The sequence below is a fragment of the Acanthochromis polyacanthus genome, chromosome 23 (genome assembly GCF_021347895.1).
Source record: "Acanthochromis polyacanthus isolate Apoly-LR-REF ecotype Palm Island chromosome 23, KAUST_Apoly_ChrSc, whole genome shotgun sequence".
NCBI classification, from domain to species: domain Eukaryota; kingdom Metazoa; phylum Chordata; class Actinopteri; family Pomacentridae; genus Acanthochromis; species Acanthochromis polyacanthus.
The window spans coordinates 18830791-18858619 of record NC_067135.1 but is presented as its reverse complement, the minus strand read 5'-3'; the positions used below and the strand labels follow the sequence as shown (position 1 = coordinate 18858619).

Sequence of the window (27829 nt, the reverse complement as noted above, 5' to 3'; positions counted from 1 at the left end):
AGTGTTCTGCTGGGAACCTTGGATGCTGGCATTCATGTGGATTTTGCTTTGACATCTAAACATTTTAAGACCATGCACACTCCCTTCATGGCAGCCCCAGGTGGCAGTGACAATGTGCCGACTGAAAACAGCTCAAGAGCTTCTCAAAGTACCTGACAAAGAGCCCAAGGTGTTGACCCAGCTTCCAAACTCTCCAGAGCCTAATTGGATTAAAGTCCTGCTTCCATGCCATGCAGGTCAAAGATGTTTGGCAGCACGAGGAGGACCTACACTTTATTAGGCTGGTGGTTTCAATGCTGTAGCACATCAGGCTATACTACCAGTCAAAGGTTTGGGGTCATTTATGTCCTTATTTTTGAAAGAAAAGCAGTTCTTTTCAATGAAGATAACATTAAACAAATCAGAAATACAGTCTAAACATTGCTAATGTGGTAAATGACTATTCTAGCTGGAAACGGCTGATTTTTAATGGAATATCTCCATAGGGGTACAGAGGAACATTTCCAGCAACCATCACTCCTGTGCTCTAATGCTGCATTGTGTTAGCTAATGGTGTTGAAAGGCTCATTGATGATTAGAAAACCCCTGTGCAATTATGTTAGCACATGAATAAAAATGTGAATTTTCATGGAAAACAGTACAACTAAATAAAAAAGAATGTAGCCAAGCTGTATTCGTACTGCTACTACTCAGTAGTTCTAATTGATTCATACAATAAATAGAAATGATTGAGAAATCAGAAACAAACAATTACTCACGAATTGTATTTATCAGAAACTCTAGCCATGTATTACTATAGTTTTAATAGTGTTTTATTCCTCATAATTTTTGGAATTTTACAAATCAATTTCCAGTCCAATAAAAGGTATGAAGTGAATAAGCTCAACTAATTCTATTATTGCTTCAAGGCTGGATGTGAAATTTCGTTTGGGCTCAAATTTTCTTTCTACCATTTAATAATGCAGCTCTTCTTCTTGTCTCATAAAAGCACTTTTTGTTTGGTCAATTCTAAAAAGCAGATCTGATTGATCGTGTCCCAGCTGGCGTGGAAAAGAAGATAACATTTAGTTTGCAATGGTATTAAAAAATAGTCCACATTTAGATAATTCAGGTCCTTAAAGCAAAAATAAATCAGCAGCTGTAATTTCAAGTCATATTATAACAGCTGCTCGTCTTCTAAATGGATGTCCTTTTATGTGTATTTGCAGAACAAATTATGATAGGACACAAATCTACGTGAGCCTATAAATAATTCATTTCAGGAAAAGGATCTGTTTGCTGGTGTGCACCTGGTGCCATTGGTCACGGCAGATGCGTTTCCAGTTATCCAGAGGCAAATCCCGGGGTTTCGCTGCTCCTTTCCCACTCTAGACCCACGCTGATTTCTGGGCAACACGCAGGAAATTGACTTGTGAATCGATTAGTTTATGCCGGATGGCTGATTCGGGTTTGCGCTCAAGTTTACGCAAAGGAAAATCAACATCAATCAATAGAAGAAAAGGCTCTTAAATGGCAGAAATGATGCGTGGTTTGGGTGTACACGGTGTCTCTGGCTGTGATGTGACCGCTGCTGGACGTGTTATGTAAAACTGTCCTTGGTTTCAGTAGACTTGCTGCTCTCCACCCCGGTGCCCCTCAGTCGCTGCGTAAACGGTCCTAGCGGCTGAAAGGCAGGCCACATGCGCCTTGTTCACTTTGCAAAGCTAAACCGGTGGAGTTGTCGGATGTTAACGGATAGCAATGGGCATGTTTGAGGAGAGCGGCGGCTGCGGCTGCTCGGTTCAGCACGCTGGAGAGCGCTCCGGGAAATTGGAGAGGTCGGCGGCGCGGGATGCTTGAGGGGATCCGCTGGAGAGGTGAGCGACGGGTGACCATGCTTCATCTGAAGCGCTTAATAACACCATCTACAGGAGCAGGCTGCCGCAGAGGGGACTTTCCGGAATAAGACATGGACTTTGCTGAAATCATCTTCGCTTTGTTCATCGTCGTGGTCGCGGTCGTCTCGCTGCTGTCAAACTTGTTGGTGCTGCTATGTTTCGTCCACAGCACCGAGATACGCCGGCAGGTTCCGGGCGTGTTCACCATGAACTTGTCCTTCTGCAACATACTCATCACTGTTCTGAACATGCCCGCCACTTTAGTGGGGATCATCAGGAAGCAGCAGCCCTTTGGAGATTGCGTTTGCCACACGGTGAGCTTTCTGGAGACTTTCCTGACCGCCAACACCATGCTGAGTATGGCGGCTCTCAGCATAGACCGGTGGATAGCGGTGGTCTTCCCGCTCAGTTACTCCACTAAGATGCGCTACAAGGACGCAGTGATCATGGTGTGCTACTCCTGGCTGCACTCCTTCACCTTCTCCCTCACGGCTCTGCTCTTCTCCTGGGTCGACTACAGCGACGTTTACGCGTCTTGCACTTTGCAGCCCAACGAGCAAGACAGCGACAGGATCAAGTTTACAGTCTTCACCATCGTTTTCCACGTTACTAGTTTCATGCTGTCCCTTCTCATCTTGTGTTTCACCTACTTGAAGGTGTTAAAAGTCGCCAGGTTTCACTGCAAGAGGATTGACATTATCACAATGCAGACTCTTTTTCTGCTGGTCGACATTCACCCCAGGTACTTCATCTCCTGTATTCCTCATGTCTTTCAATGTCTAATGCATACGTTTGTGAATATTTTTGGGAAATGCTGAATCTGTTGTGTTGTTTTCAGCGTCAAACAAAGATGTTTAGCTGAGCAAAAGAGGAGAAAGCAGAGAGCCACAAAGAAGATCAGCATCTTCATCGGCTCGTTTATCGTCTGCTTTGCTCCTTATGTAATTACACGGTAAGTCAGGCTGACAGCAACTCATAAAGCATCTCATTTACTGTAAAACTTTTGTCCGGCAGTTTTAAAAAATGACCCTAATGGCTAATAATACAGTTAGAGGAGCGGTGAGTGATTAAGGTAGATGCAGCCTGAGCAAAAGGAATAAACCATGTTCTCTGTGCTGTCCTCTATCACACACATCTGTCACAGCATGAGATGAGAGGAAAAAAGCAAACACCTGAAGTGCACAATGACATTGCAGTTTGGTCTTAGATCACACCACATTGCCTATAATCTTACAGGCCATGTCTCTTAAGCAGGAGATGGCTAATCTGCACATTTAGAGGCTGCCATGCTGCTTCCACTTGAACACACACAACAAAGTGCTGGACCATACAGACAACTAAATGTGGCTCTCAGAGAAGAGAGCAACTGCTTCAGAGGGCCACAAACTTCTTGTCAGTCAGCCAGCCATTTGAAGGGAAGAAAGAGAACACATTAAGAAGGAAACATGTCTTAGGAGTCACCTCATGACCGGATCGACCCACTGAAAGCATCCTGACTGACACCAGATCACCTTATGATGACAATCCTTCCACATACGCTACCGTTGAAAAGTTTGGGGTCAACCAGACAATTTCATGCTTTCCATGAAAACTCACACTTTTATCCATGTGCTAACATAACTGCACAAGGGTTTTCTAATCATCAATGAGCCTTTCAACATGATAAGCTAACACAACGTAGCATTAGCACACAGGAGTGATGGTTGCTGGAAATGTTCCTCTGTACCCCAATGGAGATATTCCATTAGAAATTTCCAGCTAGAATAATCATTTACCACATTAGCAATGTCTGGACTGTATTTCTGACTCATTTAATGTTATCATCAATGCAAAAAAAGCTTTTCTTTCAAAAATAAGGACATTTCTGAGTGAGCCCAAACTTTTGAACGGTAGTTTATGTTTCTGCTGTACTTCTGCATTTTAGCATTGTAACACATCATTTGCTGAGGATAAAACGGAAATATTCTTCATCTCTGTGATAAACTGATACTTTGTTTGTTTTGTATTCTTAATTAGCAGAACATGGGAACTATATGGAAATATTTAAAAAGGTGCAGCCCTCTACAGTTTTAGCGAAAATGTGAACAGATTTTTAACTCCCTATGCAAAAGTGCAGCATCATCGTCCTGAAAAATACCAGGATATCTGCAAGGACCTTGTACACATTTAAGCTTTAATGAGAACAACTTGTTCAGAAAATAGAAATAAAGAAAGTCAAATATTTAAGATTACATTTATTGCCTTGGAAAATATCATTTATTCACAGTTTTTTTAGCTTTAATGTCATTTTAATGTGATATCAAGATTTCCTAAATGATAGACAATGAATTTAGTCCTGTGGGTCAAATTGACCCTTTTTAAAGTTTTAAAAATGTGGGAAAAAAATATTTTCACAGTGAAAACTTCCACATTTTCAAAATTGTTTTAGCAAATTTTCGAACTTTTTTTTTTTTGAAAATTTTATTTATGCAAAGAATTTTTTCAATTTTTTTCCCCAACACATAAAATACACAAAAGGAAAAAAGAAAAAAAGGGGAAAAAAACACAAGAGAAACAAGGGAGAGAGAGAAAAAAAACACACTACAGCCAGCGTTTAACCAAATTTTCGAACATTTTTTGGTGGAAAAAAACAAATGGGAAAAAAAATGTTTAAGAACATTCTAAAAAAAAAATCAACCAAAATCCAGTGAATTTCGCTGTCAAATTTGGGGATTTTTTTATTAAAAAAAAATAAAACTTTTGAGGGAAACTTTTCAGGAATATTCTTCCTGAAGATTTTGCAAATTTTTATACATTTGGGGAAATTTTTTCAGAATTTGTGGACTTTTTTTCAGACAACGCAACAACATTTTAGGCAAGGACAACACGAGGGCTAACAATGCCAAGAGCTAAACAGGCTTAGAACATGGGTCATTTTATTGAGATGCAGTAAATGATAAAATAGTAAATTAGTAAATAGTTAATTTCTTTTTTATAGTTTTTAATGTAGGCACTTTAAAACCTTGCATAAAAATAATTTTTAAACCAAAATTTAAACATACGAACCTGGGATAAAACCTGTGAAATATCACACTATGTTTCCTTCAGCAAAGGAATTAAAGATCTTTCCCCATTTTTAACCCTTTATTGTGATTTTCATGGAGTCTCCTTGGCGTTAGATATCATAGGTATCATCAGCTAAAAGCACTGACGGACACCTTGACTAAAATGCGCTTTGTTTCGTCATGTTTCTCCTGACACCCCATCAGGTTGGCTGAGCTTCTTCCCTTTGTGGACATCAACCGCCACTGGGGAATCATCAGTAAGTGCCTGACATACAGCAAGGCTGCGTCCGACCCCTTTGCCTACTCCCTCCTGCGTCAGCAGTACAGGAAAGTCCTGGTTACTGTCGTCAACAGGCTGCTCCGCCGTGACCTGTACCCTTCATCTGGCCATAACAGCTCTTTAGACACCGAGAATGACTACTGTCTCCAGAGGATCAGCTAATGGCAAACACAGGACACGGCAGATACACACTACAGTCCAAGCCAAAAATAAAGGTTGCCTCTTGAAAGACAGTGGGAGGAGGAGGTAGAATTTAGAGCAAGAGACACACAGAGAGAGGACTGGATATTGTTAGCGAGGGAAAAGAGAGCAGAAAGAGAGGACACATGGTGGGTGGAGGGCAAAAAAAAAGGGAAGATAGTGGGTGGAGAAGAATGAAAAGACAGTAATGAAAGGGAGGATAAAGAGGCTAAAGGGTGAAGAAGACATGGGCGAGGGAGAGGCAGATAGAGAGCAGCAGGAACAACGTGAAGAAGTTGGCCTGACAGATGACAGTATCGGTAAACAAGGGAGGTGTGATTCATCGCCGACAGCAAACCACAAAGATGCACACACAGATCAATTCCACTGAATCTGTTAGGGTTCAGATTCATCTCAAACTGAAAGACCACACAGCTGGAGATGTGCCCCTCCTCACTTTGACAGATATGTAAAAAGTGGCCTTTTGTACTGTACCAACCTCTTTGTAGTTTTGGCACATCCACATGATCTGATGCAGCCACACCACTGCGACAGAACCTGACAGGCGGTTCAGTGAAGGTTTTCCAGCTTCTGGATAATGGATGTACTCTTAGATGTGGATACTCTACTGCTGCACATTATTGCCATGTCCTGTATTGACCGTGTTAGACTACTTGCAGTGTCATGTCAGTCACTGAATATTAATGCACTTTGTCTAATTCTCTCAGAGCTACTGCAGTTACAGGAGCCAAAGGCAACTGACATTTACACCATGATGTTGAAGGGTAAGTCTGGTGATCGCCTGTAGTTTTTCACAGTCTAAGTTCCGTGAAATGACCAAAAAAAGTACAATGTGTTGCCAGCTTTCCCAACTTTGCCTATTTTTGGATTTTTTTTTGTCTTTATTTGAGTAGCAGAAGCTGTCTGAGGGTTAACAAAGCTTGTTAACAAAGCTTGGAAGCTCTATTTTATTGCAAACACAACACCAACACCATTAAGTGGGATTTTTGGTGAAAGGGTCTAAATTCACTCTACAGTAGTGGTGTCAAACTCATTTTAGTTCAGGGGCCACATTCAGCCTAATTTGATCTCAGGTGGGCCGGACTAGTAAAACCAGAGCATAATAACCTAGAAATAAGGACAACTTTTAGTGCAAAAAGAGTACATTCCACAATGTTCACATTTAATGAGCCATCTTTATACAAAATGAACAATATGAAGTTTCTTAAGAAAAATAAGTGAAATTTCAACAATATTAAGCCTCAGCATATCATTCACACAGTGTATTTACAAAGACAAAACATTTTCTCGCACTTATCTGCAACCGAACAATACAGTATTTTACAACTTGCCAAGATCAAGAAATGATTGAAAATGTACATTTATGTCCACATCTGTGGAGTAATCCTGACACACCACACAAGCTAAGAGAAAGAAGGTTCGGTTATCCCACTGCCTTGTAAATGTATAACATTTATACATAAAAAATGCTTAGAAGTTGTGACAAGGGTTCAACCAAACCAAACTCTGTCGGACTGAAGCTGTTCACATTATATCGCACAATGTTCAATGTCCTAAATATTTTCACAGTAAGGATTCATTTAACCATTCACATTTTGCAAAGTCGTCCTGCAGGCTGGATTGGACCCTCTGGAGGGCCGGTTTTAGCCTGCAAGCCGTATGTTTGACACCCCTGCTTTACAGGCAATGATTAAACCACTAACACTCTTTTTGTATCAAAGTTACATATCTGACGCTGGCTTAGATAAGGCAGTCTCTGCTTCTTTCTTCCCCAACACATCCTCCACTAGATGCAGCTCTAAGCGCTGCTCACCTGCAACTCAGCTCAAAAACAGTAAAGCTACTCTGCATGACACAATCACAAGCTGTAAAACCAGCGTACTTTAGCCATAAAATGATCCCGAGCAACTGTCAACTATCCAACACCACATGTAGGTGGTTTCATAGAAGGACAGAGGTCTCTTTACCACGTGTTTGCTTAGCCTGCAGAGCTGCTTTGTTTAATGAACTCTCCTGTGCTTTAAACCAGCATATTCTCAATGCCAGGAGGCAGGAGGCTTTGGACTTCCAAACCATAAAGATGCTTCAGAAATTCTTAACACATGTACATCAAAAAATTGCTTTTTAAAAATCTGTAACTGTCCTCACATGTGGACATCAGTTTGTTTTTGTTTTTAAAAAAAAAGCTTATTGTACAAAAAAATAATAATCCATCCATCCATTATCTACACAATACTTAACTCTCACTGGGGTCATGGGGGGTTGACTGAGGGTAAAGGCCCTGGACAGGTCACCACTCTATCACAGGGTTATATAGAGACAAACAATCACACTCACATTCACACCTACGGACAATTTACAGCTACCAATTAACCTCAGTATATTTTTGGACTGCGGGAGGAAAAGCCTACGCATGCATAGGGAGAACATGCAAACTCCAAGCAGAAAGATCGCAGGCCCAGAGCCAGAGATCTTGTAGCTGCCACTTTCAAATCTCCCTCTTTGTCCTGGAACTGTGGCCGCAAACAAAACGAAACACCACAAAATATAAACTCTATGAACTCCCGTGTAACTTTAATAATATGAAAGCACACCATGGTATAAAAAATTTAGTGAATACAAATCGGAATGATCACAGACAGTATTTGTTGGTCTGTAACCAGAATCCTTTGATTGTCGGGTTTGGTCTTTTCATGGGTTTTGTTCACAACATTTGAACACAGCGTACCACCAGACTCACCCTTTAAAGTGCGATTGAATGTACTAGATAGCCCACTTTTATCTGAAATGCATTTGTACAAACGTGTCTTTTTTTTTCTCGTTTTGTTTTTGCCAGTTGACTGGAAAAATATTTCTATAGACATTTACACAATCTGAGTCTATATTTTGCACTGTAAAGTAACAACGTTTTGTCTAGATGATTGGGCAGCAATGTGACGTAGCATAGGACTGGTTTTAAAGTGCTTTAAAACTAAAACACACTCCTTTGTGTTTGTGCCAGGTTTGATATGTGACTTTTTCAGCTGTTCTATACCTAAACCAGAAGAGCTGCTTTATTATTAAAAAATCTATTTATTTTGATGTATTTTACTCACATGTATTTTTCCTCCTGAAGCCACTTGCTGTTTTTTGACAGTGTGATTAGCTGTTAGTGGTACATGTGCAATAAAAGCTGTCAATTGTAAAGCCATTTAACCATTTATGTTTTCACAATAATGTCAATGAACCTAGATAATGCAATTTACTTATATTGTATTTAATTGGAGGCTTCAAGTTGTTAGTTTGTCAATTAAATTTCACCAGTAAAGGTAAAAGTAGCAGGATGTTTAGAACTATGGAACCATTACAGGAAATGTTTAGTATCTGGAACTGATAGAAAAAGTTCAAGAAGGTAAATCTGGAATGACTTAAAAAGGAAATATTTACTAGGGATAGACCGATATGGATTTTTTAGGGTCGATACCGCTTTTTTTCTATCACCCTTAGTCGATGGCCAATTTTCTTGAGCCGATATTTGGGGCCGATACTGCTTTTGCTCCTTCAATTTAAATACAAAAAAATGACACATTGATAAATATTACAGGTCTCAAGTTTAAAATTAGAAACATTTATTGAACAGTAAAAAAATATTCAACAGCTTTGTTCAACTTTACCGCACATACTTTCAAATGAACAAAAGTGTTTGGTGCTTCTAGTTATTCAAGTAATGTCTATAAAATAAAACAAGAGCAATCCGAGATTTCTGACCTCCACCAAGGGAAGATGTGGATGGTAAAGCAAGAGATTTTTTTGCAACCAGAATCCAGATCCTTATCCGGATCAACACAAAATTTGAATAGAGTCTTCCCTGGGCCAAGATCCACCTGTGGTGAAAATTTCATGAAGATCCGACAAATAGTTCCCGAGAAATCCTGTCCACAGACACGCACACAGACAGACAAATAAATAAACGGACCCGATCGCATAACCTCCTTGGCGGAGGTAATAAAACAAATATTTAGGCTTTATTAAAACCATTCATGCCAGAGAAAAATAAATCGGCGAACCCACATGCGTATTAAGTAATAAACTCAAATATTGGTCCGATATATCGGCCGGCCGATGCATCGGTCTATCCTTAATATTTACCATTCATCTGGCTTGTGGCCCGACATGAACAACGTCTGCAACAGCATTACTGCTAGTTGTTATTAATGAAACAGGTCAAAGATCTTTTGCATTAATTAATTCATTCTAACTAAATAAACTAAATGACTATTCTAGATGGAATCAGCTGATTTCTAATGGAGTATCTCCATAGGGGTACAGAGGAACATTTCCAGCAACCATCTCTCCTGTGTTCTAATGCTACATTGTGTTAGCTAATGGTGTTGAAAGGCTAACTGATGATTAGAAAACCCTTGTGCAGTTATGTTAGCACATGAATAAAAGTGTGAGTTTTCATGGAAAACATGAAATTGTCTGGGTGACCACAAACTTCTGAACGGTAGCGTACGTACAGCATGAATCAGTCTCAAGTATTGTGTGGCTTGCTCAACCAGCAGCACCTCTGAATTCAAGCAATTCATGCTAGAAGCTGCTAAAGGTTGTACTGAACCCAGGCCTAGGCTATTTTAACAAGTCCTAATAAACCCCAGTGGTCTGAACCTGATAAAGAATGAGCTAGTAATTAAAGCTGCTCAAATGGAAAATGTATGCAGAGCGAAATATGTGTCACAGCTGCTGAAGATTAACAGGACTGACTCGACAGAATAAGTTTAAAGACAGACTTATCTGACTGTTTCAGGACAGTCAGATAAGTCAGTCTCTTTCAGTATAATTTCAGTATCAACTTCTGATTGGGCCTGAAGAGAACTTAAAAATGGTTTACTTTAGAGGAACATGAAGGAGTCTGCAGGCCATGGTGAATATGTCCACCTGCTTTCACACTTTAATCCATTTTAACCCTCCTGTCATCCTGCGGGTCAAACTGACCCATTTTAAAGTTTTAAAAATGTGGAGAAAAAAAGATATGTTTTCACAGTGAAAACTTCCACATTTTCAAAAAACTTTTAGGAAATTTTTGAACATTTTTTTTGGTGGAAAAAAACAAATGAAAAAAATGTTTTAAGAACATTCAGAAAAAAATCAACCAAAATCCAGTGAATTTCGCTGTCAAATTTGGGTATTTTTATTTAAAAAATAAAAATGTTTGAGGGAAATTTTTCAGGAATTTTCTTCCTGAAGATTTTGCAAATTTTTTATAAATTTGGGGAAATTTTTTCTGAATTTTTGGACTTTTTTCAGACAAGGCAACAACATTTTTTGGTAAGTACAACACGAGGGTTAAAATTGGAATTACTTCCTCAACTGACTGCATTAGTTGAATCAGAGGATGCACTTTAAACAAACAAATTAAAATTAGAAACAAGGTTGAAAAACTGCACCTACAATTAAAAGGACTAATACAACCATTTACCAGTTCTCTGCTACAAAAAAAAAAGTGGTGCACAGTGAACTTAAATTAAAGTACAGCAATGTTATTATTAAAATATATGTATAGTACTGAACGTAAATGTAGTCATTATGCAGAGTTGGATGGAAAACAGCTTAGTGACTGTGCCCCAAAATAGGGTTTAAAAAGCATTTTTCTTACACAGTTTATACTTCACAACAACGAGTCATGAGTAAATAAGGAAAAAGAGCCATAAATTAAAAGGTGGATACTGTCTGGTGATGTTGTGTTTACTATCCCGTAAAAGGTCTCCTCCCAAAAACAGCAAAAATAAAAAACCAGTTATTTAATCTGTTAAGAATACCCTATGCAGAAGCTAGCAATACCTACCTATTTTAACCATGTCCTCTTTAAAATGCGATATGCTGTAAACTTACTCTCCAAACGTCTACAACATGCTTATTGTTCTTGATACAAAATGCTCAACTCCTACAGCTGCGCATGTGTTTGTCCTCAGATAGCTTCAAACACTGTCTCAGTCTTGTGCACAGATCAACACCTTATTCTTCACCACACAGACACTTGATCAAAATAATTCCCTGCCAGTATTCCATAGCGAGTCGTCTTTCCCCGTAAGGCTTCATTTCCATTCTGTTTCTGGGCTGTGCAGTAATTTGCATAATACATGACCGCGTTAAGGATCTAATCAATATCCCTGATTTAGCTGAAGGATACAGTCGCATTTTTTACTTCAGCTCCACACTATCTTCCTCCCGCTGCCAGCCTGCCGTCATGATGAATACTCTGGTTTCCTATTATGCTAATTCAGAAGAGACACCCTATAATTACATGGATACGTAACAAGTGCTCACTTTGAAAATGGATGCAGCCACTACAATGTTTTATTTGTGTGATAATCTTTGGGATTTGTGTTGTTTTTGTGCATGTGTGATCAAGCTACTGAAGCATCACCATAGTAGCTGCTCAGCTAATGGGTGTATATTACCATCTCTGAGATACGAAAGAGCAAAGCAGCCAGCAAGAAACTAAACCCCCCAAAAATAAAACATTCGAATCCGACACCAATAATGGAAAAGCTGCTGATGTCACTGCAAGATAATAAACACAAGAAAGGACAAATGATGGTATAATGCACGTTGCTACGATGTCTTTCGTGAATTATTAGAATAAGTCAAGGGCTTGGCTCATCCTCAGACCTCCAAGGACCTAAAAAATGAGTGGGCACTGTTGAGAAATGTCACTTCTTCAGCAAGGACAGTTGGAAACTGACTTCTTGAAGTTACACAGGGCAGGAAGAAGCCCTTCATCAAAGAAAAGCAGAGGTAAACCTGGTTACTCTTTGCTGGGGATCACAAGGATTGGACTGTTGATGATCGGGCTAAGGTTGTCTACAGTGATGAACTCAGTTTTCACTTGATGCCCACTCCAGCCAACTTACTGGTTAGGAGGAAGTCTGGAGAAGCTACAAACCAGACTGTCTGCCCCTACAGTAAAACATGGGGGTGAATCAGGGATGATCTGGGGTTGTTTCAGTCTGGATGGAACAGGGCAAATGCAGTGATGTGAAGGGTGAATGAATCAGGTCATGTACAGGGCTACTCTTGAAAACAGTCTTCTTCCATCAGCTGGAAAACTCTTCCCTGCCTCCAATGACTGGATTTTCCAACAAGACAATGCCCCTTACCACACTGCAAGGTCAGTTAAAGCCTGGATGGAGAACCAGAACACTGGAATCATAGCCTAGCCGCGCTAGACAACCCACGGCAACGAATTTAATTCTCTGCCAGGGTGGGTCTAGTTACCCTCCATAAGGCTCGAGGCTGGATTCTCCTAAAACTGGCTGGACGAATCACCATGAAGTGTAGAGTCAGAAGGCGGGCGTAACTAAGTGACGACAGAGGCGTGACGATTCTGACAGAAACAACCGGAAACAACTAGCCTAGCCGCGCTAGACAACACACGGCAACGAATTTAATTCTCTGCCAGGGTCGACAACAAAAACAACAACAGTCGTTGAGCTCCATTAGCACCGACTCTGAATAATCTTTCTGTTAACATGTCTGTAATATACTTGAGCTTCACCCATTGACTGTATAAATAAGGCTTCACCGAACTCCCGCATCCTCTGATTTCCGGTGCTCGAGGAGCCTATTCGTTGCGCTGATTGGTTGTATACCTACCCAATTGCTGCAGAGTGATTTGATAGACAACCTTTTAGCCCGCCTCCCTCCCTGTCGAGCGTCCCAAGACCCTTGTGCCTTCAGAACATGGGTCTAGCAGGGCTAGGCTACTGGAATCATGCCTTGGCTACTCAATCACCAGATCTAAATCCAACTGAAAACCTGCGGAAAATCATCAAACGCAAAAAATGGAGAACCACAAGCCCAAAAACAAAGCAAATCTGTTTGAATTTGTGCAACAGGAATGGGCTGCTATGACAGTGGAGAGCATGCCAAGATGGCTGCAGTCATCAAAAACGATGGTTATGCATCAAGTACTAACTCCTGTGTGGATAATGTGACTAAAACAGACAGAACAGAAAACACTGAATCCCTAAAAGCACTGTTTTTGGCAGTACAATGAATAGCTATTGATGGAAGCGCTTCAGTGATTTTGGTTATTATCAAGAAAACCATGGAAAATGGCTAGATATCAGCTCTTAAATTAATCTCCAATGAGCTATTTTTTGTTCTTATCATTATATTTGTCCAAACAAATACGCCTTTACTTGTACCAGGCATTAAAATGAACAAAAAAATTGAAGAAAACAAAAGTGGTCTCACATTTTTTTCCATGACTGTGCTTGTGAAGTGTGTGCTCCGCTCTTTATCCAGACTTCACTACATGTCTGCTTCCTCTGTAATTTGAGAGTGAGCCGTAATATTGGTAATAAAGTCGCTGAGAGGAAAGCTGCAGACTTCACACGCACACACACGCACGCACACCCCTCTGGCTGAGTGTGTGAGGTGCCACATCGCGGACAGACTGCTGGAAAATGCTGCTGTTGCTGCTGCAGTTGTTGCTCCGTGCGTCCTGCGCCGCTCCACGCTGTGACCCTGGATTCAGAGGTAAAGTTATTCTCTTCGTGTCCATTCCTCACTTTTCTGCTGGACCTGCAGCTTGAACTCTACATGGCATGTTTACACGTGTAAGCTGTGGACTTTTCTAGATTCAGACTCACTTTGATGCAGTAAAGCTAATGAAAAACACACATATGCGGCTTTTAAAGCTAAAGCGTGATTATTAATGTGATTAGATGTTATTATGTATTTTTCAGCTTTAATGAATAAAATGCATGGCGCTTTGATGATCCTCTCATGACTCTGTAGACTGACGCATTTTAGAAAGCAACTCAAACAACACCAGGAGCTGATGAAGTGTTTGCTAGGCCACAGAGGCATTTACAGAAACCACTCTGCCACCTAGTGTCTGCTTCAGTGTCAGCTAATAGCATGCTGATGTGTCTTACAGGACAGTGCAGGCCAACAGTGGAAGAAAAACGTAAGTGCCCTTGGGCTGGATGGAAGAACATTGTCATGCAATGTCACCCTGCTGGCCTCATGTTTTAGCAGCACGATTGTAGTTTTGTAAAGGGTACTTTCCTGTCCTTTTGTTTTACTTTTTAGCCTCAAACTAACCAGTCTCTCCTGTCTGTGGCATCAGACAGACATCCGTGCTCAAGTATGCACTGCAAAAACTCAAAATCTTACCAAATTTTTTTGTCTAATTTTTAGTCAAAACATCTCATCCCATTTGATGTAAGATAAATTCTCTTAACAAGTGACATTTCAGCAAGATGAAGGGTCTTGTTTGAAGATAATGCATCTTAAATGTCTTGTTAAGTCAAACAATTTTGAAATGATCTTGTTTTAACCCTCGTGTCGTCCTGCAGGTTAAATTGACCTGGTTTATGGTTTGAAAATGTGGAAAAACAGTTATTTTCACAGTGAAAACGTCCACATTTTCAACATATTGTGGGAAATTTTTGAACTTTTTTTAATGGAAAAAAGAGATGTTAAAAAAGAATATGTTCTTAAAGAAAATATTGGAAGCTTTACTGATATATGTGTGTGTGTATATATATATATATATATATATATATATATATATATATATATATGGAATCACTTTAGATATTTTCGGATTTTTTGGGAAGATTTTTATACATTTTTGGAAAATATTTGCAATTTTTATATTTTTATTCTTTAAATTATAAATTTTTATTGCTTGCTAAATTTGGCAATTGTTTTTTTTAAATATAAAACTTTTAAAGGATTTTTTGGGAAGATTTTTATAAATTGAAAATATTTACAATTTTTTATTTTTTGATTTTAAATTTTTATTTCTTACTAAATTTGGTGTTTTTTTTAAATACAAATATAAAACCTTTAAGGGAAACTTTTAAAGATTTTTAAAAAAAAAATTCTTCTTGATGATTTTGCAAATTTTTATAAATTTGGGGATTTTTTTGCTGAATTTTTGGATTTTTTTCAGAGAAAGGAACAATACTTTTTGGTTCCCGTAAAAGAGGACAAGAGGAGGGTTAAGACACCTAAGCTTGACAATCCTGGAAAAATATAGCTTAAAATAAGTTTTCCCAGCTCATTTTAAGATCTCAATATTCTAAATATCATATATTATTTCAAAAAATCTTACCAAGCCTTGTTTTACTGGCAGATTTTTTTTAACTTATTTCGAGGTAAAGTTTCCTTGAACTAACTTTTTCTCTCTTGTTTTGAGAGGGGCATTTTTCCAGTGTGCCCCTCATCCCCTCTGACAGGTCATAGCTGTTTTCCACAACAAGCAGGATGAGATCATAAGTCTGACTGGGTGTAGTCTTGATAGAAAATGGACCCAAATCCACAAAAACACTGAGTATTTTTAGATGATCGATAGCAGCATGAAATATTCAAATTCTAATTTCCAGAGATAATAGAAATATTTAGAGCTAGATAGTTAAGGACGGCACAGTGAGGCTCGTGACAGATGGAGATACATATCTTATTCCTTGAAAATGAGACTGTTAAAATTAGAGTCTTTCAGCTGATCAATCTTGAATAATAATTTGACTTGTAAATGTCCCTAATCTATCTGAATTTCTTTAGCAAAATGTGCAGATTTGGTGCTGTCCTACTGCGACGACATGGCCTACGCTCAAACCATGTACCCAAACATCCTGGGTCACAAGACTCGCAGTGATGCCGAGGCCAGCACAGAGTACCTCCTCATGAGTGTGGTTGAATCGCTGCTTGGCGGAGAGTGCAACCCTGAGATACGCATGCTGGGCTGCTCGGTGTTGGCCCCGCGCTGCGAGAAGGACAAGGTGCTGAAGCCCTGTCGCAGCACGTGTGAGGCCGTGCACAGAAAGTGTGCCCACGCCTTTGAGGGGATAGACATGGCCTGGCCCTACTTCCTGGACTGCGATCGCTTCTTTGTGAGCGACGAAGAGGGATGTTACAACCCACTGGAGGGCCTCGGAGGTGAGAAATAAATTACACCACTGTCAGGGTTTCAAGCAGGGGTGTCAAAGCAGAAGGTCCAAACCAGGACATTTTGGTGACTTTGCAAAGTGTAGAAATAACAGGGAAGACATTAACTGCAAATCAAAGTTGTTTTAAAAATAAGATATTGTTCAGTTCCAGATAATGGTTTGTGCCTTTGTAGACACACTGTGATCTGTAAGTTGTAATGTGTGAATGATAAACTGAAGCATAATTTTGTTAGCCTAGCCGCGCTAGACCCATGTTTCTGAAGGCACAAGTGTCTAGGGCCGCTCGACAGGGAGGGAGGCGGGCTAAAAGGTTGTCTTTCAAATCACTCTGCAGCAATTGGGTAGGTATACAACCAATCAGCGCAACGAATAGGCTGACGTAGTTCCTAGAGCGCCAGCGGATTGTGGCTAAGTCCCATTAGCTTCCCAACCAGCGGAGCCAACTGGTATATTAAGGATTTGCCATAGGTAGTGTCTACAGATACGGACCCGTGCCCGTAGCCTGTGGGCTACGGATACGGCACTTTCCATTTGCCAGACAGATACGGACCCGTACGCGAGTCTCGCGAGTCAAGAAGCTGCTAACCACTGCAAACTGTTGAAAGGTAAGCAAAGGTTAAGGTTAGGGTTAGTGTTAGGGTCAGGTTTAGGGTCCGTACCTGTAGTACCTATGCTACGGGTCCGTACCGCTAGCGTCTACCGGGAGTCACGTGACCAGATCTCGCGTATCTGATTGGAAAATGGCAAGTGCCGTATCCATAGTCCACAGGCTACGGGTACGGGTCCGTACCTCTAGCAACAACCTTTGCCATATCCCGTCGGCATAAGTCTAAATACTTCTTTCTTCTCAATGAAACACTTCACCTTTGTTTATCTTTCAAGTTGAATTTTAGCTTCAAATCTTTAAGGGCTGTGGCCAAAGCTGAGTCGAAAGATAACTGTTTATTGTGCACCGGTTGTTTCTGTCAGAATCGTCGCACCTCTGTCGTCACTTAGTTACGCCCGTCTTCTGACTCTACACTTCATGGTGATTGGTCCGGCCAGTTTTAGGAGAATCCAGCCTCGAGCTTTATGGAGGGTAACTAGACCCACCCTGGCAGAGAATTAAATTCGTTGCCGTGGGTTGTCTAGCGCAGCTAGGCTATAATTTTGTTGAAATTGCACTTATTTTTCATGAGAAATTCCAGGTTGTTCATAATGTTTTGTAAAAAAGATGGTTCCTTATATGTGAACATTTTCAGAACGAAAGAAAGTGTTTTTTTCACTAAAACAAAAGGGAACATTTTGAAGTTGTTGTTATTTCTAGGTTATTTTGCTAAGATTTAACTGGGGGAATCCACTTGAGATCAAATTATGCTACATGTGGCCCCTGAACTAAAATAAGTTTGACACCTCTTGTTTAAAGTATTGGCTTTAACATCACTGTTTCCACCTGAAAGAGTGTAAAAGTGTCACAAAAGCAGATGTTTTCCCAAACATATTTTCTGAAGGCACACATGCTCACGTGGCAAAACACGGCCCAAGTGAAATGCCTTATTTCCTCACATTTAAACTTGGTCCTGTGGCTTTTTTCAAGTATTTTCATCAACCTAGCTTTAGAAACAGCCCCTGTCTGACAGCATTTTCTGAAAACCGTTTTCTCAGTGAAGAACACATTTTTGTTGCCACTGGCATCATGTGTCAACCAGATGAGTGAGTGAACAGTGGGAACTTTTGTGCTGCCAGAAGGAGCTCCATTTGTGTTCAGTACAAGATCATAAAAGTGCTTTGCTCTAACAAAAGAGAACAGACTTGTGTAATTATTCCCATATTTATTTCAGTAGTCAATGTCTAGCCTTGTTCATCTTTCAGCATTATATCAAATCTGCTTGTTTACACACTGTAATACTGTACAGTTTACTTTTTTAAAAGAATTTAGCTGTATAATCTAGGAAAAATGATGTGCAATATTTCACCTTATTTAATGTACACTACCAGTCACACCTTCTCATTCAATGTTTTTTCTTTATTTTTACTACTTTCTACATTGTAGATACATGCTGAAGACATCAAAACTATAAAGCAAAATATATGGAATTATGTAACAAACAAACAACTGTGAAATAACTCTAAATATGTTTTATATTTTAGATTTCTCAAAATAGCCACCCTTTGCTTTGATTACTGCTTTGCTCACTTTTGGTATTCTCTCCATGAGCTTCATGAAGTAGAACCTGAAATGGTTTCCACTTCACAGGTGTGCCTTATCAAGGTTAATTTGTGGATTTTCTTGCCTTCTTAATGGGATTGGGACCATCAGTTGTGTTGTGCAGAAGTCAGGTACACAGTTGACAACTGTTAGAATCCATATTATGGCAAGAACCAATCAGCTAAGTAAAGAGAAACAGCAGTCCATCAATACAGCTGCAAAAACTTTGAATGTATTCTGAAGTGCAGTCGCAAAAACCATCAAATGCTACGACCAAACTGGCTTATATGAGGACCACGCCAGGAAAGGAAAACAAAGAGTCACCTCTGCTGCTGAGGAGAAGTTGTTTGAAGATGTGATTAACTAGTCACTCGGCAGGCATTTGGCAAATCTCAAGTCACTAGTCACTGTTGGACCTAAAAGCAGAAGTAATAGTGAGATGATTACCAGATTACCTGTTTTTCTTTATAACAGAACAGGACGAACAAGTAGATGACTTCATGGACGATCCTTCTCTGGAGCAGCCTGCTGCACTGATGCAGTTCAAGTATCACTCCAACGGTCAGCTGATCAGTGTTTTAAAGAACACTGAGAATCAATGCTCTGACATAGCCCGGACCTACAGCATCGGCCGCAGCATGGAGGGCAGGGAGCTGCTCGTCATCGAGTTTTCAAACAATCCTGGAGAGCATGAACTGCGTAAGTGAGGCTCACTGTGTAAACTCTATATCCTGTCCTCTTGCTAATGTAGCTAAGAATGAAATGTGACTCTCTGTAGTTGAGCCAGAGATAAAGTACATTGGCAACATGCATGGAAATGAAGTCCTGGGCCGCCAGCTGCTCGTCTACTTGGCTCAGTACTTGTGCTCGGAGTACCTGCTGGGAAACGAGCGCATCCAGTCCCTCATCAACACCACTCGCATCCACATCCTGCCCTCCATGAACCCTGACGGATACGAGGTGGCTGCCTCTGGAGCCAATGACAATAACTATGGTGGTGATGAAGAGGTGAGCTCTCCATAGTTACACCCATATTTGTTTGGGAATACATTTGCTATCTTGTTAAATGTTAGAATTAACAGTAGGTGAATCAGGCTATAAGTGATTTTATTCATTTGTAGCATGAGGGATGAGCACTTCCAAATAGAAAACATGGATTTAGACATATTACAGAATATATTGTACTATGCTTTGTGCTTAGTCCACTTTCAAACTGTAAATTTTCAGTTTGGTTGTTTGGGGCCGTTGTTGAATTAGTTCCTCTTCACGGAAAGGATCTGAGTGACGTTGACGAGGGGCGTATTGCGATGACAAATGGGTCAGAGCATAACCATAAGGGCAAGTACTGTGGGATGTTCCCCTGTTACAAGGTCATTGTAACCTGCAGATGGGTTACAATGAACCTTGCTGACCTCTGTCCACCTACATCATGGGCATATGTGAGCTTCAGAGGTGGACCATGGAGCAATGGAAGGTGTTGACGGCTGGCTGTGTGTGCATTATTTAGCTGGGGAAGAGATGGAAGTAGGATGCATTATGGCAAGAAATGAGGAGGCAGTGTGATGCTCTGGGCAATCATATGCTGGGAAATGTTGGGAGCTGCATTCATGAGGATGTTTCTAACATATGCACTGTATGTACACTACCAGTCAAAAGTTTGGGGTCACTTAGAAATGTCCTTATATTTGAAAGAAAAGCATTTTATTTCCATTGAAGATAACACTAAATGAATCAGAGATACAGTCTAGACATTGTTAATGTGGTAAATGTCTATTCTAGCTGGAAAAGGCTGATTTTTCCAGCAACCATCACTCCTGTGTTCTAATGCTACATTGTGTTAGCTAATGGTGTTGAAAGGCTCATTGATGATTAGAAAACCCTTGTGTAATTATGCTAGCACATGAGTAAAAGTGTGAATTTCAATGGATAACATGAAATTATCTGTTTAACCCCAAACTTTTGAACAGTAGTGTATGTCTGACCTGAACATTGTGGCAGTCCACACACAGCCTTTCATGTGAATGGTAGTCCATTATGGCAGAGGCCTCTTTCAGCAGGATAATACTTCCTGCCACACTGTTCAGAAATGGGTTGTGGAACATGTGAGAGCATTCCAGGTGTTGGCTTGGCCTTCAAAATTTCCAGATCTCAAATTGATCAAGCATCGAACTGAAAGTAGCTTATGTGTTGGAAAAGCAAGTCAGAGCTGTGGAGACTCCACTTCATACCTGAAAAGAGGTGCTGTTAACATCTTGGTGCTTGGTTCCGCAGTACACCTTCAGAGGTTTTGAGTTTCTGCCTTGATGGTTCACAGCTGTCTTGGTGGCACAAGGGAGACCTGCGCAATACCGGGTAGATGATTTTCCTGCATACGGAGCTGTTGTGATGCGTGTGCAGACGTCTAATGTTGAATTACATGTCATAAATCAGTGTGTCAGCAGTAAGCCAGAATCTGCAGGAATTTTTTTTGTGCTGTCCTCCAATGTAAATCATTCTTAGTTACAGTAAATTTTCCAAAATCTTCAGGATCACGGATATGATTTTCGAAATGTTGGCCGAAACAACGCCCAAAACATTGACCTGAACAGAAACTTCCCTGATTTGACGTCCATCGTTTACAGCAGACGCAGACTAAAGGGCTACCGCACTGACCACATCCCAATCCCAGATCATTACTGGTTTGGTAAGGTACAGTATGAGTTTTTTTACATGCATGTCAGTGAATTATTTTATACCATCAAACGATAGCAAGTCTTTACAATTATCAAGGTAACAAGTCCTCATGCTGTAACCCAGGTTGCACCGGAGACATATGCTGTCATGAAGTGGATCCGCTCCATCCCATTTGTGCTCTCCGCTAGCTTTCACGGTGGGGACCTGGCAGTCTACTACCCTTATGATCTGTCCAAACACCCACAGGAACACAACATGTTCTCGCCAACACCAGACGACAAGGTAAAGAAGTTTCTTGAAACATATCATGTACACATTTTAATTAATGTACTAACACAATTGCACAAGGGTTTTCTAATCATCAGTTAGCCTTTCAGCACCATTAGCTAACACAATGTAGCATTAGAGCACAGGAGTGATGGTTGCTGGAAATGTAGTTAGATTAACAAATCTTTCATCTCCTGCTGTTGTGTTTTCCATGCCACTGGAATGTGTGCTGCAACAAGTACACCTCATTACATACCTGGACATCTGTACTTTTATGGACTTATGCACTTATAGATCTGATATGCAGCAGATAATGAAAGCAACAGACATCATCATTGATCACATGTTGGACAATTATTATTTTTGAATGTTTTTCCATATCTGTCTAGGTTGCATTTGAATGAGTTAACTAATATAGATTGAGGGACCTCTAGAAGTAATATTATGCACCCATAAAAAATATTAAATGAAGAAAGATCAGGATCAACAACAGAAAATTACAATAGACATAAACTGGTTTCAGAATCTGAAGTTGAATGTTTTGTCTTGTTTGTCTTTCATATATTTTCTGTAATATTATATAGTCATCTGTTATAACATTTTGTGAGCAGGTGACTTGATTTAACTTCTATGTTTTGGAAAAAAAGAAGAGAAAACTAATATGCCGATTTTTATCTTGTAGGTTTTCAAACTTCTTGCAAGAATATATGCAGACACCCATGAAACAATGTCCACTGAAGAAGCACAGTGTGGACCACGCCGTACTAACGGCCAGAAAGGGATTGTCAATGGAGCACAGAGCTCCAGCTTTGCAGGTGGTGAGTTGGAAAAGTAAAGGAAAAAAGTTTCCTGAAAAGCTGAAGGGCTTTCTGATCCTGAATTAAAAATGTAATGTTGCCCGATACCACTAGGGGTCTGTGTAAGACCAGTTATGGTGCACGATGAAGCGATGAGGAGCCTTCATGGTAAAGCAGCTTTGTTTTTGTCTCTGGTCAGGTATGCAGGACTTCAACTATCTTCACAGCAACTGTTTCGAGGTGACTGTCGGTCTGGGTTGTGATAAATTCCCCCCTGAGGAAGAACTGTCTATTGGCTGGCATGAAAACAGTGAAGCTCTGATTGCATTTATGGAGGCAGTAAGACATTTCTTTAGCTTTTTGACTCGATATTTAAATTCAAAGCAAACCTAAAGTGAGATAAATGGAATACGTGTGCTGGTTAACATTTTTTTTCATTATTTATCAGAAGTGATGAATGCAGGTAAAAAGGCTGTTTGAGTGACTTCTCCTGTTGTGTTCCTCAGGCCCATCGTGGTATCAAAGGCATTGTAAAGGACGAGTCGGGAAATGGGATTAAAAGTGCCCGGATATCAGTCAGAGGGTTACGGCACGACATTACATCAGGTAATAACTGTCAGGGCTTAACAGGGAGCATCGTTTTTCATAGATACATTTAAGTTTTAGAATAGGTTTGTTTCTTTACTCCATTTTTTTTAAGATCCTTGTGGCATGAGAATTGTTTTTACTTGTTTTGGCTGCATTAAATACAGTAAATAATGTGATCTTAATGAGGATTAAGCGGTGTAGTGGATGGATGGATGTTTTTGGACTGTGGGAGGAAGCCGGAGAAAACCCACACATGCACAGGGAGAACATGCAAACTCCATGCTGAAAGATCCCAGGTCTAGGCCGGGACGCTAGCTGCAAGACAACGGTGCTAACCACACTGTTAAGCCATGTCACATTATCATTCTTCGTTTCTGTAATGGCCAAGAAGACTTCATGTCAACATCCAAATTGCGACTTAAACTGGCAAACTCATCATATACTGAAAGCTTTGACGTCTCTTCTGGACATGCCTGAAAACCAGCCGTCTCACTTCAGCCACAGTGGAACTCTTTCTCATTCTGAGGGTAGGCACTGATTCACAGAGCCACTCGTGTCGATATTCATCGTCAATAGCTGTGTAGGAGTTTAAGTTTACAAGACACTCATAAGGGTAATGGAAGGGGGGGACTCAGGACTTTCACCCAGGAGACTGACATTTGTGTTGCACAGTATTTATTTTGTGACTTATTTCTCACTTTCACTCATTGTTTGGTTACTTAACTTACATTACTAGATTTCAGAAAAGATCATGGTTTGAGTTAAAATACACCTTTTTCATGACATTAACCACATGGTACAAGGCAAACCTCTTATTACCTGAAAAGGAGTGATGTTGATGACCCGTTCAGAACATCTGTATTCAAACTCGTGGTGGCTATTCATGACTTCCACCAATTTTTATAAGTATTATGTTGTTGCTGCAGTATTATGTTGCCAGTATAATACTTTGGGACAAGAATGTCTGCTGTACACCTACATCTTTCAAATTCCATGTTATTTGCAGTTTGTAAGATAAGATTTTGCATTTTTAAAACACAGTCCGACTCACATGCGACTGAACAATAATCCAATCAGCTTTATCCTCCCTACCCAGCTGAAAATGGAGACTACTGGCGCCTCCTTACCCCTGGCATCCACATCATCAGTGCCTCCGCTCCAGGATACACCAGAGTCACGAAGAAAGTCCACCTTCCTGCTCGCATGCGCACAACAGGCCGGGTGGACTTCGTGTTGCAGAAAGCTCCTTCAGACTCGGGCACGCAGGAAGACGTTGACGGCATCTTATCCTTGGGCACCTATGACCGGTTTGACCCTTACAACCAGTACATGCGCTACACCCTGACGACTTCTTTGAGCCAGAACCGTGAGGAGAGAGCAGAGAAGCCCTGGTGGTGGAGCTACTTTGCATCGCCGGGTGGACATGCCCCCACCTGGCTGCTCAAACTCTAATAGAGGTTTAATAATAGATGGAAAATAGAAGTATTCTCTTCACAGCATACGAACAAACAGAGCTATAATCCAAAGACTATGCTTTCATTGGTGTTACACAAGCTTTTACACTTTTACCCGTATATGCCCTGTTTGATCCCTAGCTTATACTTGAGTTCTAATATATGCACCTTACGTCTACAAGCTTTTGCTTTGACTGTTATATAGCGTCAATTAATGACTATGATTTACCGAAGAATTACATTTGTAAATTATAGCAATGTTTGCGCAGAAGTAGAGACTTTTTAATGTCAAGATTTATTGTTGTATCTAGCCATAAAGCTCCTTGCAATCTTGGTTCATTCAGGTTTTTAGTAGGAGATGAACCCAGGTGGCCACTAGGGGGCAGGCTGAGTCAATATCTAGTCCAAGCTGCTCCAGACTCGGTATTCCTCCAGATGTACACTAAAAGTTTGGGGTTAATTAGAAATGCCCTTATTTCTGAAAGAAAAGCATTTTTTTTTCAATGAATATGACATAAAATGAATTAGAAATACAGTTCTAATGCTACATTGTGTTAGCTAATGGTGTTGAAAGACTAATTAATGATTAGAAAACCCTTATGCAGTTATGCTAGCACATGAATAAAAGCGAGCCGTTTTCATGGAAAGCATGAAATTTTCTGGGTAACCCCAACTTTTGAAGTGTATGGAATGTAATAATATGTGGAAAAGAAAAAGCAATACTTTGGAGGATGATACATTTATTTTTCTTATCAGTAAGGGAAAGTAGTGAGTTGCCATGCCGCTCCATTACTGCAGAAAATGATAACAATTTAGGATTTTATAGGTTATGCATTGTAAATGTGAGCTGAATGTATACCAACCAATAATGTGCAGCTTTTTAGAGTAGCTGAGTGATAGCAAAAATGTAGCAAAAATCTCATCACTCTATAACTTTTTATATATCTTAAAAGCTGTTACATGGATAGTTTTCAAATAAAATTTTCATTTATAGCCATGCAACCTGTGGTGCCCAGTTGTTGTTTTTTGTATGACCCTTTAGCATGAAGTATGGTCTATTGGCAACACTCAGTACATGGAACATATTTTGTTAGTGCTTGTGAGTAGCCCCAAGACAGGGTAATTTTTAGACACTTCGTGTGGTTAAATCATACACTTTTACTACTAAAAAATTAATTATTAAAAGCATCTCTAAACATTTAATCCAGTTTTGCCCTGCTATTGTGCTGCAGCCTCCAGTGTTGGAATCTAACAAAGTACGTTTACTCAAGCACTGTACTTAAGGACAAATTTGTACTTGCACCTTACTTGAGTCTTTTCTTTTCATGCCACATTCTGCTTCTATTCAACTACGAGAGCATTGCCACTGCTGGAGTCCTGTGCAGTCCTAAATCTTTTAACCAAAACAGCTCTTTAGAATTATTATGTAAGGTCAGGAAAGAAGCATGGGAAAAGCAAATTACCCCCAGATAAAGGTCAAGAAAGTAAATGGCAGAATCATAGAGGAAAAATCTGCTTAGTGAACTACTTGACCCATGACAAGTCGGTGAAAAAAAATATACCAGGCTTCTCAGGGGATTTACAAAACACAAACACATGATTTGGCACCAAACTCGGTCAGCCAAACAACAGAGAGGAGACCTCCATCTATGCTACATTAGGAAAATACACTGCCCCAGTAGCATGTAAGCGCCTTTGGAGAGCTTTAGCCAGCTGTTAGCTGGCATCAATGCTGCAGGTATACACAGGGTGATGGAAATACTGGGATTCATTATATAGTGTGCTGGCACAATCAGTAATCAGTGTTGTCATGGCTGGTGGGATGATTTCCCTAATGGTATTCACTTTATAGAAACATTGAAAGGACATCTGCAGGAGCATTTGTGCAAAAGACTGAATTTGTAGTTATTAAATAGTTGTGTACACATCCAGTTCTCAGTGGACCTGAAGGATGGACATATCAAAAGATATGGCACTTTCACACTCTCAAAACAAGAAAAAAAAAAACTTAATTCAAGGAGCTTTTACTTTGAAATAAGTGAAAAAATCTGCCAGTAGAGGAAGTGAAAAATGGCTCAGTGAGATTTCTGAAATAAAATATATTTAGAATACTGAGATCTTAAAATTAGCTGGGAAAACTTATTTTAAGTTGTATTTTACCAGGATTGTCAAGCTTAGGTGTCTTAAAATAAGCCAGACATGATTTTAAAAAAATAGCAGTTTTCACTCTAAAGATTTTTGCTTTCATGTAACCTCCTCATTTGAGATGTTTTAACCCTCCTGTTGTCCTCATTTACGGGCAACAAAAAATATTGTTTCCTTGTCTGTAAAAAATCCAAAAATCAGCACAAACAAAAAAATCGCCAAATTTCTGAAAATTTGCAAAACATTCAGGAAGAAAATTCCAATAATTTCCCATGAAAGTTTTTATTTAAAAAAATCCCCCAAATTTGACAAGAAAATTCTTGTAAATATTTTCAAAAAATGAGGAAAAATCTTCCCAAAAAAATCCTAAAAATATCTAAAGTGATCAGCCAAATTCGCTGGATTTTGGTTGATTTTTTTGTGAATGTTCTTAAGAAACATTTCAAACATTTATTTTTTTTGGCCAAAAGATTTTCAAAAATTTCCCAAAAATGTTGAAAATGTGGACATCAGAAGTTTCACTGTGAAAATACATAAAACAAGATAATTTCAAGATTGTTTGACTTAAGATATTTAAGATGCATTGTCTTAAAACAAGTCCCTCTATGTTGCTGAAATGTCACTTGTTAAGTGAATTTATCTTAAATCAAGTGGGATGAGACATTTTGACTAAAAATAAGACCAATAGACTTGATAAGATTTAGAGTTTTTGCAGTGCATATGAATTTAATGCACCTCATCCAAGCTGGACTCCACTTGGCTTTTCCACGGAGGTGAAGGTGACTAAAAAGTTTAAAGAAATGGGCAGTGTCATGGACACACCTCATTCTTGGACAACCAAATGCATCAGTCAAAACCAAAGAATTGCTCATGGCTGAAATTCATGCTAAATCCCTTCCCTAACCCAAACCCTTCCAATTTGTCTATCCTTTTTGTCCACTGAGAAGAACCAGTTCAACTCTTTTTTCTTTTGACAAAGCCATATTTAATCTGTGGAGGTAAAAGGATATAGAGTGGATGAGATTTCCTATGTGTCCAGCCTTTAGGGACACCCTGTGTATCACCTTTTTATGGTTATAATTTTGCCGGTATGTAATAAATTCCTTTACTTCACCAATAACATTTGTAACTCCCAGCCAACCACAGACAGCTACATTGTAACAGCATCTTACTAGTCAGGATAGATGATTCTGTTTCCTTAGTGTTTTTCTACATTGTCGGTCGGTAGTTGCTAGAGGTACTTTCCATTTGCCAATCAGATACGCGAGATCAGGTCACGTGACTCCCGGTAGACGCTGGAGGTACGGACCGTAGCATCAGTACTACAGGTACGGACCCTAAACCTGACCCTAACACTAACCGTAACCTT

The 27829-nt window shown here is 39.8% G+C and overlaps 2 protein-coding genes across 2 annotated transcripts; both read left to right on the top strand.

The window, feature by feature from the left end:
- The first annotated feature begins 1251 nt into the window (after positions 1-1251).
- Positions 1252-8592, top strand: LOC110962706 (G-protein coupled receptor 26-like). The gene is made up of 3 exons (XM_051943997.1): positions 1252-2619; positions 2716-2829; positions 5126-8592. The coding sequence occupies exons 1-3, from the start codon at positions 1949-1951 to the stop codon at positions 5361-5363; spliced, it is 1023 nt and encodes a 340-aa protein (XP_051799957.1). The 5' UTR covers positions 1252-1948; the 3' UTR covers positions 5364-8592.
- Positions 8593-13656: 5064 nt separating this feature from the next.
- LOC110962710 (carboxypeptidase Z) lies at positions 13657-25317 on the top strand. Its single transcript, XM_022210719.2, has 11 exons — positions 13657-13925; positions 14329-14358; positions 15963-16337; positions 19011-19235; positions 19315-19544; positions 21063-21224; positions 21333-21491; positions 22159-22294; positions 22473-22612; positions 22780-22879; positions 23958-25317. Exons 1-11 carry the CDS (start codon positions 13853-13855, stop codon positions 24311-24313), a joined length of 1986 nt encoding a protein of 661 aa, XP_022066411.2. The 5' UTR covers positions 13657-13852; the 3' UTR covers positions 24314-25317.
- The last annotated feature ends 2512 nt before the right edge of the window (positions 25318-27829 follow it).